The sequence below is a fragment of the Quercus robur genome, chromosome 8, assembly GCF_932294415.1.
Source record: "Quercus robur chromosome 8, dhQueRobu3.1, whole genome shotgun sequence".
In the NCBI taxonomy this organism is placed as follows: Eukaryota; Viridiplantae; Streptophyta; class Magnoliopsida; order Fagales; family Fagaceae; genus Quercus; species Quercus robur.
This window is the reverse complement of record NC_065541.1, coordinates 52671747-52686936: the sequence shown is the minus strand read 5'-3', so window position 1 is coordinate 52686936 and position 15190 is coordinate 52671747. Positions and strand designations below refer to the sequence as shown.

The following is a 15190-nucleotide window of genomic DNA, read 5'->3' as shown; positions in this document are numbered from 1 at the left end:
AGTTTTGGGTTTAACGGTGAGTTAGTTTGAGTTTTTTTTTTTTTTAAATGAAAATATTTATTTTTTTAGTGGCTGATGAGGTGACATAATCTTAACCTTTTATTTTAAAAAGAAGATGGGGATTAAACGAATTCTATCTGGTAGAATACCCTAAGAATTTTAGAAAATCTTAATCCTTAAACTTGTGATGTTCTCTTATACCCTCTATGTAAAGATGTAAGACATGTGAGAGCAATGATTTTAAGTAGGGATGACAACAGAATAGTGTTGGATCATGGGTTCTTAGTCCCCGTCTCGTCTCGTCATTTCTTCGGGATAACGGGATAAGAGTAAGAAGGTTGGGTGAAGGACAGATTTGGAGGTATTTTACTAACCCTATTGATGACGTAAAGATAAAACAACAAAGGAAATGAAGACCGCAAGAGTACTAAAAAAAAGAAGGATAAACAAGTGTGAACATTGTAAATATTGTTTCCACTACCTAGAAATCAAAGTTTTCTTCCAATGTTGTTTATGGTTGAAAATTAATTCCACTACCTAGAACTAGAATATTTATAAGTTTTCATTACTCACCACCTGATCACTTGTGAAACACATGGTTTTGTTAAATATGAATTCTTACCATATGTGTATAGATTTACAATAGCAATTCTAAGCAAGATTTTTGTTTTGAACCTCAGCCATTGTGCTTTTACTTTTCTGAACAATTTTTTTGGTTATTGTTTTGTTTTGTTATTTGGGTTTAATATTGCAGAGATAATTCATATGATTCTCATCTGATATCTAACTTTCCCTTTCAACTTCCAAGTGCATCAATCAATTCTCTAGCCGCTGGAATGATGGATCTGGTCTGAAAAATCCCAACAGGAAATTAAGACTTCTCTAGGTTGAAGTCCTTACAACTTACAAGTCTAAATCCAAACACAAAATGGAAAGAATATGACAATTTTTTTAGAACAAAAAAAAAAAATTCTAAAAACTTTGCTTATGAGGTAATTTACTAATTTTTATGCCAGACTGATTGATTGTAAACAAAATCTTCGTATGGCTGATTACTTGGGCATATGGAATGGGATGTTGTTGGTGTTACGATTGAAGCTTGATTTGATTATTGAGGAGATTACCCTTTAAGAGTGGTATAAGCAACTACGTAACTAAAGGTAGCAACTGTAATTCCTAATTCAGCCTCTTCCAGTAGGTATAAGACCAGAACTTTCAATAAGTTTCAAATAACTAAATCCACTCAAATTGTAAGTTCCAATTAGCTTAACCGGTAATTGTATTATAAGAGATTTGAATTTCAATTTCCGCCAACTAAAAAACTGATTAAAGAGGGGACAATAAAAGTTGAAACTCTTTTAACTCAAATGTATTTCTTAGATACCTTAATTCTCTATTTTATTTTATTTTGGAATGCTCTATATACCTTAATTCAGAAGTAACAGGATTGGTTCCGAGTTATTATGGGCCATGGACTTCTGGGTTCTTATGTTGCTTGTTATAAGAGAGAAAGAAAGCCATTGTCAACTGAATCAGACAATACAAAGAGTCAATAAGTTGCAACTATGGTAGTCAGCTTCACATAGACAGCCAGGACAACAGTGCCAGCAGTTATATATAATCTGCTCAGAAACATGAATATAATCTCATAGATCTTTTAAGATCTCTGAAGTCTGACATGTGATAGTTACATGATTCATCACAGCAACTCAAAACCAAACCAAACCAATATCAAACACACCAAATTATCTGTCTTGAAGTATTTCATAAAGGTCCCAATTTGATTCCTTAAAAACCATGTGCTTATCACAAAGGTTAGGGTTTAAAACAATAATAGAAGCACTAAAAATCTAAAACGTAAAATCATATATCAAAAATAAGAAGGTTCTTGTAGAGAGATCAGAGAGTGTGCTAAATGGGTTTGTCGGTCATGGTTAATCAGAAACACGGACCAATATTTTTCTCATCATATCTCGTCATTGAACCACCAATTCTGAACCAAAAAAAAAATTAAATATTAAAAAAAAAAAAAAAGAGAGTGGAACGAAAAGAAATCATCAGAGACTTAAATACAAGTAATCACGAAACTGATCGATCATTTTGTTGCAGTTATTTCTATCCTCATCTGATTTCACTTCGTTCCCATGACCCAATAAACGGAATCAGCATAACGCTATTATTCACAATTATCAGTATATCTACCAAATCCCTAGAGGGGAGAGAGAGAGAGATGTTGGGGATGAGTGGTGACCGGTGAGGTTTAGAGTTAATTTATATAGGCGCTGCTGAGCGCGAGGGGGTTGCCCTAAATCGAGGTATAGTATTATAGTCATAGTCAAATTTACACCGTTGGATTAAACTGGGCTTTAATAGTTTGCATTAGTGCAGGTTTGGGCTTCCAACATTTCGTCTTGACTTCAAACCATCCCATTTGGGTCGACCTGGCCCATAAAAAGCCTCTAAATCTAGTTCTATTTATAGGTGAAAGCCCTCTATGTTAAAAAAGAAAAAAAAAGAAAAAAAAAAAAGACAAAAGACAAAACTTAGATACAATACTGTAGACGTTGTTTCTTAAATTTTCCTTTTAAAATTCAGTCATGTGGTTTTTTTCTCATGGGATAGAAGTTTATTTTTAAGTAGAGATGACAATGGAGTGGGGTTAGATCATGGGTCCTTATTTCTCTCCCTGTCCTTTCTCTTCGGGATGAAAGAAGAGAGGTTGGGTCCTGGGTGGGTTTGAATGTATTTTACTAATCTTAATGAGATGGCTCCAACATTGATGACTATAAATTTTCCTCCAATGTTGTTTTTGGTTGAGAAATCCATTACCCATTAAGGCTATGCAAAAAAGGCGCCTAACCTACCAACCGGCACTGACCCAACCCAGCCCAACTCATGCAAGTCGGCTTGGGTGAGTTAGATAGATAATTTAGTAGGTCAAGTTGAATAATGGGGATGAGATATTTCTAATCTGCTATAACCCGAGCTGCCCACATATACACACACATACACACTTTGTCATGTTGCAAAAATCTACCTCATATACACTCCCACTTTATTTCCCTCATCTCTTTCTCTTTCTTTTTATTTTTTCATTTTCACATTTCTCTTCCCTAATAAACTCTAGCCGCATTCTCTAATATTTTTTTATTATTTTTTTCTCTTTGTACATGTCTAATTTCAAATTTTGAGAAGTTTTTCTTTTCTGTGTAATAAAATTTCAATCATTCTAATAAAAAAATAATGTATTATTTGTAATTATTTTTAATAAAAATGACAAATTTTTCTTTCATTTTTTTATTAAAGGGAGCAAACTATTATCCAATTTAATTGAAATAATTTCATTTAATCTCTCTAAAAAAAAAATTCAAGTCAATTGAATTTGCCAACCGGCTCAACCAGCCAAGTTGAAACTAATAGGATTTTCAACCGACCCACTAGATTTATAGATTGGTGGGTCGGTGATGGATTGGAATTTTTCCAACCCATCATTGGTAGGTTGGTTATAAATATTGCCCTCCACCCACCCATCCCAACCCATGCACACCCCTACTACCCATTATTACTAGAATATTTATAAGTTTTCATTACCTAATCACTTGTGAAACACATGGTTTTGTTAATTTGTATTACATATTTCTTGTAGCTTACACTTTAAAATTTTGGTTCAATTTATTTATTTATTTTAGATTTTTTGTTGCTTGTTCATGGCCTTCTATTGTGGCTGGTTAAATGAAGAGTAATTTGTATTATTGAATTTAGATTCAACTAATAACATGTTTACGATAATAATTAAACAATCTCTCCCCCTTTATTTTGTGTGTGTGTCATGATTTAGAGATTTGAGATCCAACTTCAGTATCTTCTATTTAGATGGACTAAGATTTTTTTGTTTGTCACTTTTTTTAATAGATACGATAGTATTTCAAACTTATGGCATCTATTCCATATTAATTACTCTTTATTATTAGGTCAAGAGACACCAATTAGTGCTTTGTGTGGGTGGGAATTGAATTTAGATCTTTTATACAATAACAAAAGACTTAAAATTTTTTAATATAAATAAAGGCAATGTGGCAATTCACTGTTAGTCATGCTCATATTTTTCATCCACTAATTAACTGTAGGGACTGTTTTAATATAATATCGAAAAGTTAGGGACTATTAAAAATCAAATTGATACATGATGTAGACATTAAGAACCAAAATAGTAATTTATTTTACCCTTTATAGGCTAGATTCTAAAATAATAATAATAAACTGAATATATATGGGCTTAACAAAATAAAAAAATAAAAAAACATAAAATAAAAATTAACATATTTGGGCTTAAAAAAAAAAACAAAACAAAACGAATAGATATGTTGTTTTTTCTAAAACAAAATTAAGAACAACCCAAATCCAAACTTTAAATGGGCTTTAAATATATGTATCTTCTTTTAATCTTTTTTTTTTTTTCAACCACAAAATTAAGAAAAATCCAAATCCAAAATCGGAATTGACACTTATCCACTTTGGTAGTTGATACCCAACTAACCCAACCTCTCAGTTTCTCCTTAGCCAATTGCCAATTTGCCGCCCATAATTCTGTTCCCTATTTTCCCAAACCCATTGTGCCATTTCCTTACTTTCAGGCAATGTGAAAAACTTTGGCAGTGACAGGCCTCTGACTGACACTGACAACAGAAGTTTCCCAAACCAAAATAGAAAAATTTGCAAAAAGAAAGAAGCCCGTCCCATTCCAGTTATCAAAGAACCAATCATAATCTTCCAATTGCATAAAAAAAAGCTTTAAAAACAGCCCCAACATTTCCATGGTGAGAGTAATTAGAGATATGAGTAGTAGGAAGAGAGTTTTGGCCATGGTAGGCACTGGCAATTTGGGACAACACCCATTGCAAGGCTTTTCAGAGAACTAAGGCAACCCATGTTGGCATGAGTGTGTATTCCAAACACTTTTATTATTATTTATTTATTAGTTGTTGAGAATTTATGAGTATAATAGTCGTTGGACAATTATGAAAAAAATAGTCATTGGCCAATAATGGATAATATAGTCGTTGGTCTTTTATGGATCATTATTAACTAATAATTATAGACTTATTATTGTCATGAATGGTCTATATAATATTCATTATCACACCATTTCCTATAAGACTATTTTATTACTCTATATTTCAAATGATAAAATTTAAATACAATACTTAGGTGATGTTTCATAGGTTCTCCTCTTAATACTCAGTCACTTGGCTTTTTTTGCATGGGATAAAAGTGTATTTTTAGTTAAGTACAACCACATAACTGAATCTCAAAATGAGAAACTTAAGGAACAATACTTAAATATTGTACCTAAGTTTTACTCTATTTCAAAATATATTATTTCTAATATCTTTTCCTCCCACATATTTTTCTACAATTTATATTTGGTCTAAGAAAAGGAAATAAATGGATATTCTTGAACCTTCGTGAGTGGAAGTGCGTTCATTACGAAGGTTGACTCTATAGTCTAATTCTAAAAGGTTGTTTGGCCAAGAGAATCAGTCGGACCGAGTTTTACTATTGGTGGCATGAATCAACCTTTAATGACAACACTTTCACAACATGATTTTATAGCATTATAAGATTGTTCCTCTCTCTCTCTCTCTCTCTCTCTCTCTCTCTCTCTCTCTCTCTCTCTCTCTCTCTCTCTCTCTCTCTCTCTCTCTATAAATATATATATATATATATATATATTTGTTCTTGTTAATTTGCATTCTAGATAAAATATACTTGAGATAATACTTGAGATAATATTCGTGAGTGGAAGTGCGTTCATTACGAAGGTTGACTCTATAGTCTAATTCTAAAAGGTTGTTTGGCCAAGAGAATCAGTCGGACCGAGTTTTACTATTGGTGGCACGAATCAACCTTTAATGACAACACTTTCACAGCATGATTTTATAGCATTATAAGATTGTTCCTCTCTCTCTCTCTCTCTCTCTCTCTATATATATATATATATATATATTTGTTCTTGTTAATTTGCATTCTAGATAAAATATACTTGAGATAATATTTGTTGTATTAAACTTGTTTATTCTATGATATAATTCCAATCCCCCATATGTATATGATCTTGCATTCACCTACCCCTCTAACCTCTTCCTCAACCTCTGCTTGATGCCATTCCTCATTTGCTTGCTTTCCATGTTGATTTGGAAACTGGGCAAGGATTTGATGCCAAATCACACTCATTTGGCCAGGTCTGTTCCGTTTTCACCTGAAACAAGAACTATGTTCGCTATTGTTAGTTCACTTTTGATTACTGGATTGCAAACTAGAGAAATTTATTATTTTGGATTGTGGGTGTTTTTGTTCATAATGTGGTCTAGGAGATCTATTTGTTTAAAAGAAAAACAGTAATAGATTATGGGCATTTTCTGCATGCTGCATTATGCGTTTAAAAGTGCACTAGAAACAAACAACTCAAGGTGCCTGTACCTAGGAATCTTTTAGTCTTTTGAATGGATTCTATTGATTCATGCCGCTTTTCTTTTTTGGCAACAAGAAATTTATTGGAAATAAGAAAAGTAGTATAACTGAATTGCTATCTTCCTTTTTCACATTGTCAAGTTCAGAATTGAAAATAATACGACTTTTAGTTATCACATATGAAGGTCCATATCTTAGCCATTGGTGGTCTAGGCAGAATTCAGAAAATCTGAAATGGTAAAAAGCTTTGTTTGCTGACACTTAACATAAATGTGATATGAATCTAATTTACTGTTTCTGGTTAAAAAGAAGAAGAAGAATAGATTTTTAAATTTTAAATACAGATGAACTTCTATCTGTGTTTCAAGTGCCGACAAGTATGACATGCTCGATTTACTTGTCAACTCATCAAGGTAAGTACTGCTGAAATTACTGTAGGAAATAAAAGTAGATAATGTAATTACTTTTTTCTTTTAAAAGAGTTTCAATTTATGACGTCCGCTCCTGATAATAGCTCTTTTATTAGACTAAGACACCAATCAGTTTTTGGTGTAGACAAGGATTGAACCCTAAATCTCTTATACAACTATCAGAGATTTTACCAGTTGAGCTGACTGGAACCCACATAATTACTATTAATTGTTATGTATTCTTACTGTTTGCATATATGGATTTTTATGTTTTAAATTTTGATGGATTAGGTTAATGTATACCATTAGAGTATATATTAATAATTTATTTTAGTTATTTTTTATTTTTCTATAAAAAATTTTTAAAATGATTTATTAATGTATACTCTAAGGGTATACATTAGTAAAACCCAACTTTTATTAGTATTATTTTCATATCTATAAATAATGAATACTTAAAATATATGAAGTGTTGAAAATCAAAATAAGTGCATAAAAACTATAGTTTTTCTTTACATATATTTTACCCTGCTGAAGTCACTTTGGAAATGTTCTGCGTTGTCTTGAACTCCTTTTCACAAATAAAATATTGATATAGCTTACCAGGTGATAATTGTTACAAACACAAAGCACACAATATCTACAATCTAAATGCATTAATAGAAATTGATTGGAGAGAGAGATTTTAGTGTATGTTGTTATCATTGTTAAAAATATGGTTATATCATTTGATTTAGTTAGGTTAGTAAATTTATGTATGTTTTAGATAACAATGTTAACATCATGTTTTAAAATTTTTGTTGCGGAAGCCCGAATTTGATAACTAGAAAATTTGTGACTCGTTTTTGTAAAGTAAATTAGTTTTTTTTTTTTTTTTTTTTACTATATATATATATAAAAAGGAAGCTACAAAATTAGAATCTACATCTCATAAACTTTCAAACAACAAATGATTTATATATATATATATATGTTGGATGAGAATTGAGAGATATGTGAGAAATCAAAGTTTTGGAAAATTAGGACTCTAAAAGTAGAAGATGACTCTTTGGTATTACACTTGTGATCTCTTAGACAAGAGAGACTGGGATCTACTCCACCCATGTCAAGATGACCAAATGGTTGGCCTAATTAGGTTTGTAAATTCTTGATAGATCTTAATATGTTTTTTCTACGACAATTGTCACTTTTGATTTATTAAAACCCACTTAAGGTTTTCTAAGTTTGGTTGGAGGTGAAATAAGAAGAATAAAAAAGAAAGCAGAGAAAATAAGTTTTTAAGTTGTTTAGTAAGGAGAGAAAAATAGTATAATTTTTTTGTGACACCCAAGCATTTTCTTCTCTAACTCACCACCAAAAGCAAATCTCTCAAAAATGAGAGGAAAAGACAATAAAAAACTTGGTTATTGCTCCAGCCAATTGCTTTTACAAAATTAATCACATTCTTTAACTACAGTCACGTTACAATCTTCCTCTTGCTTCCATCAATCTTTTTGTCTTTTTCTTCATTTGTTTGTTAGTCACTTTAAGCTTTGTCTTTTTCTTCTGATGTTTGTCTTTATTTCTATCTATGGGCAGTAAAATCTAGTACCGCCTATATTTTGGTTACTTCTTTTTTCTTTTTTAACTGGTTGGGTTTTTTATTTTTTATTTCTTTGCTTTTTATTTTTTATTTTTTAATTTGGCATGATTTTTGTTTTATTAAACTTAATGAGATTTTTTATTGATTATTTGTTTATTTGTTAATTGAACACAAATTTTTTTAATAAAAACATATAAGTCAATTTATAATGATTTTACTTTTGTTCTCACCTAACTAAATGAGTTTTTCATATTTGTCATTTAAGATTTGTTTAAATCTCTCGTTAACAATCTTTTATTTAAAATTTATTATAAAAATATTATAAATATAAAATCTCTCTATATTTTATAATTGATTCACAAATAATTTCACAACGAATCATACCTGGAAGTATGTCGGTACCGGTTCAGATTAGACACAAAACTGAAATTACTTTTTCACCCTATCAACAACGTCGCACTCTTAGGATTTGAAATATTGTTCGCCGGTGCCTGGTGGCCATCGCCGTCGTTGAAACCTCCTCTACGGCCAATGGAATTTCATCATCATCGTCAGCTATAGCTTGTTCTCAGTTTTGGGTCTCTAATTCAAAGCCATATCCGTTCGGGTTTCAGAGGAAGAAGGACGGGTTGAAGAGTTAGTGGTCACTGCGGACTGCGGAGCTCTCCAAGTCATTCTCCCTCAGTTTCGGGTTACGGACTCTCAGCTCACTGCCCCTCTTTCAGGTATTTTTTTTGCTACTGGGTGTTTGATAAATTGACTGAGAGAACTGAAGATTAATGTGTTTTGGGGAAAATTATTTGGCTGAAGGTGTGGATTTTGTGTAAGCGTTTTGGGAACCAACCAAATTATAATAAATAAAAAAACACAAATCAAAGAGAACCCTAAAACCATCGAAAAAAAAGGAAAAGGCAAACCTCCAGGATATCAAACAAAACATCAGATCTGATGAAACCCACAGGGAAAAAAAAACAAAACAAAAACAAAAACAAAAAAAAACCCATGAAAACCACAAAAGAAATCACCTTCTGTAACTCTTTAAGGACCAGTAAGAGACTCTGATGCCAAACTATAAGGGTTAGTAGTCACAAGTGGCTCCCTCATCCCCCGCTTTTCAGACCTGGAGAGGATAAGTCGATGAAGGTTTGTGCCCTTATTGACCCACTCACAAGGCAATGGAACCGTTATATATATATATATATATGCTACAAGCCATGTTTACGCAGTCAACGAGGGATGATATCTATCCTCCACATCCAAATTGGCCGACATGTGGTCAAGAGATAAACTTTTCTACAATGAAAGTAAGTCCTAGACTCTCTCAGTCAAAATAGTGTACCATGTGGCTCTTCGGAAGGACCAGCCTCAAACGGTGGAGCACTCCAGCTAGGGAGGACAAGAGTTCATGGAATAAACTATATATAGAAGCTGCACATTCCTCCGAAAGTCCGTAATTTTGTGTGGCGGGCGTGCTCAGATATTCTACCTACCTGAGCCAACCGTTTTCGTCAAAAGGTCCCGCTTGATCCGAAATGCATAGTGTGTGGATAGGACAGTGAAACGGTTGGACATATTCTGTGGGAATGTCCATTGGCACGTAATGTTTGGGCAGTCGTACATGGAAAGCTGCAAAAGTGTGGGGCGGTTGACAAAGTTTCTATCTCTTACCTCGAAAATGGTGGAAAAACTTGATCTGAAGTTATGGGCAGGTGGGCATGGTCTATTTGGAATGCTATAAACTGGTTTCACTTTGAAGGAACTCAAACTCAACCAACTGAGATACTTAAAGGAGTTACGACATTATGGGAGGACCACTGAAGGCTAGCTTGAAGCTTTACCTCGTTGCTAAGCACCTCAGTGCAGAGTTGTCAAAACTTCTTGAATTAGATTGTGAATCGATTTATGATTTTTTTGGGGATCGTATATCATAATATATATAAATACCTACTAAAAAAAAGTTATATATATATATATATAAAGTATATTCAATATAAATTAGGAATATATTTAACTAATGATCAATTTAACCATTACTTATTTCAAAATATTTAACAAAACTAACTAAACAAACCAAATTAACATAAGTTTAAAACATACAAATTGAAATTGATTAAACTCGGAAATAATAATATATGATATATGAGCCAAAATAATAAATTATTTTCATTGTTTTGCCTAATCAATTTCGTCTAAGTCATTATTATTATCATGCTCATAATCTTGCAAAATTATTTATTCATTGACATTTTTTTTATCATCATCAACATTTACTATCTCTTTTCTTGTTCTTTTATTCCAATAATTTTTTATTGGCATTGTAGCTTCTTAGACTTATAACAAAATATATAAAAATTATACTTTCATTCAATACATTGTTCATAACATAGAAAATAAATTTGCAAATATGAAAGTGAATCGTCAAGTGTATAGTCCAAATTTTGTAGGAGAAAGAGAATAGGGGGAAAAATCTCATGTACATGTTATTTTATTGGACTCAATTAAGTATCCCAATAATTTGTGTTAAAAAAGAGTCCAACAACTTTTTAAATCAAATAAAAACACAAATTTTAATAATTTTTTTTTAAAAAAAATTATTTTAAACCTACATGTCTATATATCGTATTATAGGTAGGATTCAATGACACAATATAATTCATATGATATGCACCTATATATATTGAATGATTCATAGGCATTTACGATACGCCCTTACAAACATAATTTTTTGTACACATTACGATATGTATTGCGTTTTTGTATGATTATAACAACTATGTCTAAGTGTGCTCTTGGGAGGCAGAGGGGCTTTCTTCAAGAGGGATGCATGAACTAACCCTTGGCTGTCTCGAACTTCAACATCCAAACCTATCTCTTTCGAAGCTTTGAACACTGCTCTATCAAAATTAACTTTAAACAAGGGAGCAGGAGGAGGAACCTATCGAGTTTGATTAGGAGATTGGGCAGAAGCATGTGGGAGTAATGCTAATAAAATTTACAGAATTTGGGTAGCAAAGGGAATAATTTGAGATATTGGTTAATCCTTTGAGCTTGTTTTCAGTTGGTTTCTACAATATTGGATAGACCAAACTAGCAGAGCAAACCACTCCAAATCTTTTCCATCCTTCTCAATATAGTGTATCAGATCTAAGAAACTAGTGAAAGTTTTATTTTGCCGAAACAACCTTGTCGGAGTAGAATTCCAAATCATAGTTACTAAATCCAAACCACTAGTTAAACCGTAAAACTCGTGAACCAAAGCACTATTTGGAATGGTTTGGTGTAAAATACCAGATATGCAATCACCCATTATCAATCTGTGTAAATCGATGGATTGAAGGGTTATTATTTTTAACTTGCGGATAAAATAAAATTAAAAAAAAAAAAAAAAAACCTTGTATATATGTGAAAAAACTCAAAAAGATTGAACTAAACTACTGATGTCACTAAAGTTTGAAGTTATCGGTTGTATTGAGAGATTTAAATAATTTTGTTATTCTCTAGGGTTTAATGATTAAGCTAAATATTTATATTGAATTTCTATGAGATATTGGGGTATGTTGTTTCAAGACTTTTGAATTATATAACTTGATTATTGGATGATTTATGTGAATGGTGTATTTATTTTTTTATATTCTCTAACTTTATGTCATATGATATAATTTTTTTATTGTTATAATTTATTTTTTTGAGAAAGTTATTTTTATAATTTATTAATTTACCCAAATGGAGTATTTTTATTTAATTTTAGCTCCTTTCCATAATTATAAAATATATTATTTGATTAATTAATAAACTTACAATTCAACCAATGAACCAATTATTTAGCCAAGTCAACCTCCGTTACGGTTTTGATATGTATGTTCCAAATAGGTGTGAGGTCTGGGCAAGACCAAATAGAATGTAAAACATCTTCTAAAGATTAATTACAGGTGTCACACTTGTTTTAAAAAAGGATTCTATGCCGACATGAAACTCTATTTTACTCCGACAGCTTCCTTATTAGCTCTCTATACTTATACATGACTCATTATTTTTTTTCTTTACCAATTATACTCTATTACATTATAACTATAATAAAAAGTTGTGAAAAATTTTATGGTTCCAGCTTTTGCAATCGCTGTTCCTAACACAGAAACAGGAACGGTCTGCCTCGTACCAGTATCAATCAAAATAAAAAAAAGTAGAGCTCTCCCTTTTCCATTAAAAAAAAAAAAAAAGAAAAAAAAGAAAAAGAAAAGAAAGTAGAGCACTAGTGCACTGTGCACTAGAGCACAATAAAAAGTCGCAATGAGTATTCATACAACCTGCCAAAAGGTAAAAATAATGGTAAGCATGACCTAGATTAATTATCGGCAATTGTTGTTATAATTGGATTTTATCCTTCATCAACATCGTTAAAGCATAAGTAAAACCCAAGATATTTTCAATGCACGAGAGAGGAATTCGGGAATTGATATCATGGTGGAGCCAGTAGATCACGATCACGGCTAATCCCCGTCATTGAGTCTAACACGTGTACCCACTTTCAGCCACACAAAATTGATGTCGGACCAATAGCTTCAGCCACAAGTTTCCTACCTTCTGTCCCACCGTTTCACTTCCTCTATTTTTTTAATATATATATATATATATTTACCATATCCAAATTCTACACTGAATCAATATAAGTGCATATCTTTTGTGAAACTTCTACCTCGAAGATTTGAACCCGGAAACCTCTACTCTCACAAAAACTTTATACTCTTATAATTTATAAAACCCCAATAATAAATTAATATAAAATACATAATAATGAAATCGGTAGGTGAAGAATATTAAAAAAATTACATATATGTCAAGATTTTTATATAACTTAATTGGTTGATATGTTTTGGTATTTTTAATTTATTTGGTTTACAATAATCCTTAAGTATTAAATTATTAACATATAAATTTAATTATATAAAATTTACAAATTAAGGTGTCATTAATTATAATTGGTGAAATTATTATTATTATTATTTGTAGATATTTTGATTGGTAAACTCTTAAGTAGATAAGTAGATATTTGAACTATTTTTTTGCCGTTGATTGCACGCTAGTTTAACTTAATAAGTAAATATTTGAATTATTTATCAACGTTGATCGCACATTGCACAGTAGTTGATGAACTCTATATAAGAAAATTATGCGGTATAACCTATCACACATTTTACTCACTTTTCTCTAGAATAAAACTTTAAAGAGACGTTATAAACTTTTTTTTTTTTTTTTTTGGATAATTATTCTTACGTCCGTACTAAACCCAAAAAATTATATGTAGCCCAATTGAACCCAAAAAAACAAAAAAAAAGAAAAAAACCAAAAAACAAAGGGGGTGGTCAACAGTACAAGGAAAAATGGCCAAGAACCCTAACGTGCGCCGAAATAACCCATTTAGAACCTCTAATGTGCGCCGGGAGGAAACAACCCTGAACGGTAATACCACAGCAACAATATCTACTTCAATCACCACCGCCACGTCACCGATATCTGTATCGGAAGGGTTTTCGGATCAACCCGGGTCGTCGTCCAGTTGTAGTACTGCTAAGCAAAAGAGGTTTCGGGGCGCTCGGAGTCGGAGCGGCAAATGGGTATCCGAGATACGCCAGCCCCGTAAAGCCACGCGCATTTGGCTCGGCACGTACCCGACGCGGGACATGGCGGCGACGGCATACGACGTGGCGGCTTTGGCTCTGAAGGGGCCCGATACGGTGTTAAACTTCCCGGACCTGATTCTTTGGTACCCGATACCGCTTTCGTCGTCGCCTGTTGACATACGCGCCGCTGCGGCGAGTGCTGCTGAGAAGATGATGGAAAGATCCTCGGAGAGCGGTCACGAAGCGACACATCTTAGAAGCACTGAGGATGAGTACTTCATTGACGAAGAAGAGTTGTTGAATATGCCGAGTTTGCTGGTGAATATGGCCGAAGGGATGCTCTTAACTCCGCCTCGAATTCAGTCAAAGTCGTCTTCTGATGAATCTGGTGGTGATGGAGATGGGTTATGGAGTTACTCCTATTAACTAAACCTTAGTGTGTGAGAAATCGCTGTACTGAGTATTGTATATGTGTGTTTTGTTTTGTCTTGCTTTGATTTGTTTGTTCTTGTTCTTGTTTTTTGTTTTTTTTTTTTAAACTAGCTATCGGACGAACTTCCTCTATGTGCTGGGTATGTAACTATGAACCGGCACAACATTGTTCGTCGTTTTAGCTATTAGCTAGAAGCCTAGAAGAATTAATTAGATTGCTTGTGCGGCTAATTAGGATCTTTCTTGGTGGCTGGTTCTGTTTGTGTATATCCTATAAACCTTGTATTATATGTTAAGGCACTTCTTTGATTCTATGTTTTGGTAAAGTCCAAAGAGACTTCGGTTTATTTTGACCTTTTTTATTTTTTTCTTCAAGAGGTACCATATTTTCTTTATAGGAGGGTATAGCACTACAACTACAAAGAATTTTCGTTAAGAAACATAATTTATTGGTAGTTTTCGTGATTGTCTTTTTTGAGGCCATAGATTCTCAAAGACTTGTCTTAAGATCTGTACCTCGGCGTTTTCTTTGTCTTGGCAGTATGCTAAGCCTTGCACTCAAAGGCCTAAATATTTTAGCGAGAACATAAACAAACTCAAAAGGGCCTAGTTAACTGAAACACTTGAGCGTCTGAATCTTTGGGTTATTATGATCAAGAGTGTTTTTGTTGTAGATT

At 32.5% G+C, this 15190-nt stretch overlaps 1 protein-coding gene and 2 non-coding genes across 4 annotated transcripts in view; 1 reads left to right on the top strand and 2 right to left on the bottom strand.

Moving 5' to 3' along the window:
* LOC126696980 (ethylene-responsive transcription factor ERF025-like) overlaps window positions 1-14825 on the top strand; it is a 92761-nt gene extending 77936 nt beyond the window's left edge. Inside the window, exon 2 of one of the 2 annotated variants that reach the window (XM_050393766.1) lies at window positions 13886-14825. In XM_050393766.1, the coding sequence (XP_050249723.1) occupies window positions 13886-14507 (622 nt within the window). In that variant the 3' untranslated portion in view covers window positions 14508-14825. The remainder of the gene's footprint in view (window positions 1-13885) is intronic. The other variant, XM_050393765.1, reaches the window with a different exon arrangement.
* On the bottom strand, window positions 1620-1711 carry LOC126698018 (small nucleolar RNA R64/Z200 family). Its single transcript, XR_007646379.1, has one exon. It is a non-coding gene; the product is annotated as a small nucleolar RNA R64/Z200 family (small nucleolar RNA).
* On the bottom strand, window positions 2053-2132 carry LOC126698014 (small nucleolar RNA Z199). The gene has a single exon (XR_007646375.1). It is a non-coding gene; the product is annotated as a small nucleolar RNA Z199 (small nucleolar RNA).
* Window positions 14826-15190: the final 365 nt, after the last annotated feature.